Source organism: Nicotiana sylvestris, chromosome 9 (genome assembly GCF_000393655.2).
Source record: "Nicotiana sylvestris chromosome 9, ASM39365v2, whole genome shotgun sequence".
Lineage (NCBI taxonomy): Eukaryota > Viridiplantae > Streptophyta > Magnoliopsida > Solanales > Solanaceae > Nicotiana > Nicotiana sylvestris.
In genome coordinates this window covers 136253109-136255711 of record NC_091065.1, presented here as the reverse complement: position 1 = coordinate 136255711, position 2603 = coordinate 136253109, and the positions used below count along the sequence as shown (strand labels likewise).

At 42.0% G+C, this 2603-nt stretch overlaps 1 protein-coding gene across 1 annotated transcript; it reads right to left on the bottom strand.

The window, feature by feature from the left end:
• Positions 1 to 1677: 1677 nt before the first annotated feature.
• Positions 1678 to 2121, bottom strand: LOC138878282 (uncharacterized). Its single transcript, XM_070157948.1, has one exon. It carries the CDS (start codon positions 2119 to 2121, stop codon positions 1678 to 1680), a length of 444 nt encoding a protein of 147 aa, XP_070014049.1.
• Positions 2122 to 2603: the final 482 nt, after the last annotated feature.

Sequence of the window (2603 nt, the reverse complement as noted above, 5' to 3'; positions counted from 1 at the left end):
TTCGTCTGCCGGTCTTGCTCTGCTCTGGAAGCCCTCATTCGAGTTCCCCTAGGTAGCACCTGACCGCTATAAAATATAGGATTTTCAAAAAATATGCATTCATTGATAAAATAGAATCGTTTTGGAAGAGTATTGATATATCAAGTAGTTTTTGATGAACTAGCGATTGTGACACATTTCAAAGGCATTGCAGCTCACTTATGTTGGAATTTTGAGGGTCCTCCTCAAAATTCTGCCCCAGTTTGGTAGATGATTTTTAACCGTTTGCGGATGGCGGACCCTGCTGAATCTTCTTCAAAATTTTGAGAATCCTTCTCAAAATTCTGCCCCAATTCTTGACTGATTATTGACTTCCTGGCATGTGATGGCGCTGGCTGGACTTGCTCCGGAATTTTGAGGACCCTCCTCAAATTTTGCCCTAATTTCTGATTTTAGAGAAAAATAAAAATTTTATTGTGATATGACCGAACCCATAAGGCTACCTACGTATCCCCTCTTAAACGGGAATTAGGTAAAGCATAGTTTAATTTCATCAGAAAAGAAATGTGAATTAATCTAAGCATAGTATCTCTTGACTGCGTCTGAATTGATTGGTTTTGGCCAGATATATCCATCCATCTCTGCAAGTATGAGTGCTCCTCCTATCAGGACCCTGTGAACCATGTACGGACCTTGCCAGTTTGGAGAGAATTTCGCTTTGGCTTTGTCTTGGTGTGGGAAGATTTTCTTTAATACCAGCTGCCCTGGTGCGAACTGTCTTGGTCTGACTCTTTTGTTGAAAGCTCTAGACATTCTGTTATAACAAAGTTGGTTGTGACACACTGCGTTCATTCTCTTTCCATTGATAAGGGCCAATTGTTCATAGCGGCTCCTTATCCATTCTGCATCGCTGGGCTCAGCTTCTTGTATGACTTTTAAAGAAGTAATCTCTATCTCGGCTGGGATGACAACCTCGGTACCATAAACCAGCATGTAGGGGGTTGCCCCGAATGACGTGCAAACTGTGGTGCGGTACCCTAACAGAGAAAAGGGTAACTTCTCATGCCACTGCTTGTGATTCTCTACCATTTTCTTTAGTATCTTCTTAATGTTTTTGTTGGCGCCTTCTATGGATCCATTCATCTGAGGTATGTAGGCGGTGGAATTCTTGTGTTTGATTTTGAAAGTTTCACATATAGCTTTCATCAGATCACTGTTGAGGTTGGCGGCATTGTCAGTAATAATGGACTCAGGAACTCCGAATCGGCAGACAATACGATCCTTGATAAAATCTGCGACGACTTTCTTAGTTACAGCTTTGTAAGATGCAACTTCTACCTATTTTGTGGAGTAATCAATGGCTACCAGAATAAACCAGTGTCCGTTTGAAGCAGTGGGCTCAATTGGACTGATAACATCCATTCCCCAGGCGGCGAAAGGCCAAGGTGAGCTTGTTGCATTGAGCTTGTTTGGCGGCACTTTTATCATGTCGGCATGCACTTGAATTGAAAGCATTTGCGGACATACTGAATACAATCCGTCTCCATGGTCATCCAAAAGTAACATGCCCTAAGTATCTTCTTGACCAGAACAAAACCATTCATATGCGGACCATATGTCCCAGCACGCACATCCTCAAGTAGCTTAGAAGCTTCTTTCGTGTCGACACACCTTAGAAAACCCAAATCCGGAGTTCTTCTATACAAGTTCCCTCTTCTGTGGAAGAAGTGATTTGACAATCTCCGGAGCGCGCTTTTCTAGATGTGATTTGTATGCTCCGGGTATTCTCCTTTTGAAATACTCCTTGATGTCATGGAACCAAGGCTTTCCATCTACTTCCTCCTCGACATGAGCATAATATACTGGCTGATTATGGATCATCACCGGAATAGGATTAATATAGTTCTTATCTGAATGTTGTATCATGGATAACAAAGTGGCTAATGCATCGGCGAACTCATTCTGAATTCTGGGCACATGTCGGAATTCTATCTTTGTGAACCTCCTTTTCAATTCCTGCACATAGTGTAGATATGGCAGTATCTTGGGATTCTTGGTGGCCCACTCTCCTTGTACCTGGTGCACAAGCAAATCTATGTCACCGATCACCAATAGCTCCTGAATGTTCATGTCGACTGCCATGTTGAGCCCTAGTATGCAGGTTTCATATTCCGCTATGTTGTTGGTGTAGAGAAATCTGAGTTTAGTAGATACGAGATAATGCTAACCCATTTTTGATACCAAAACTGCTCCAATGCCTACTCCTTTGAAATTTGCGGCTCCATCAAAGAACATCCTCCAACCTTCATATGCTTCAGTAATGTCTTCTCCTATGAATGATACTTCTTCATCAGGAAAATACATTTTCAAGGGTTCGTATTCTCCTCTACCAGATTTTTAGCGAGATGATCTGCCAATGCTTGTCCCTTGACTGTCTTTTGAGTTACATATATGATGTCAAACTCACTCAGTAGTATCTGTCATTTAGCCAAATTCCCAGTAGGCATGAGCTTCTAAAATATATACTTCAGGGGATCCATCCTGGATATGAGGTATGTGGTGTAGGTACAGAAATAATGCCTCAATTTTTGGCTGTCCAGGTCAAAGCACAATAAGTGCATTCA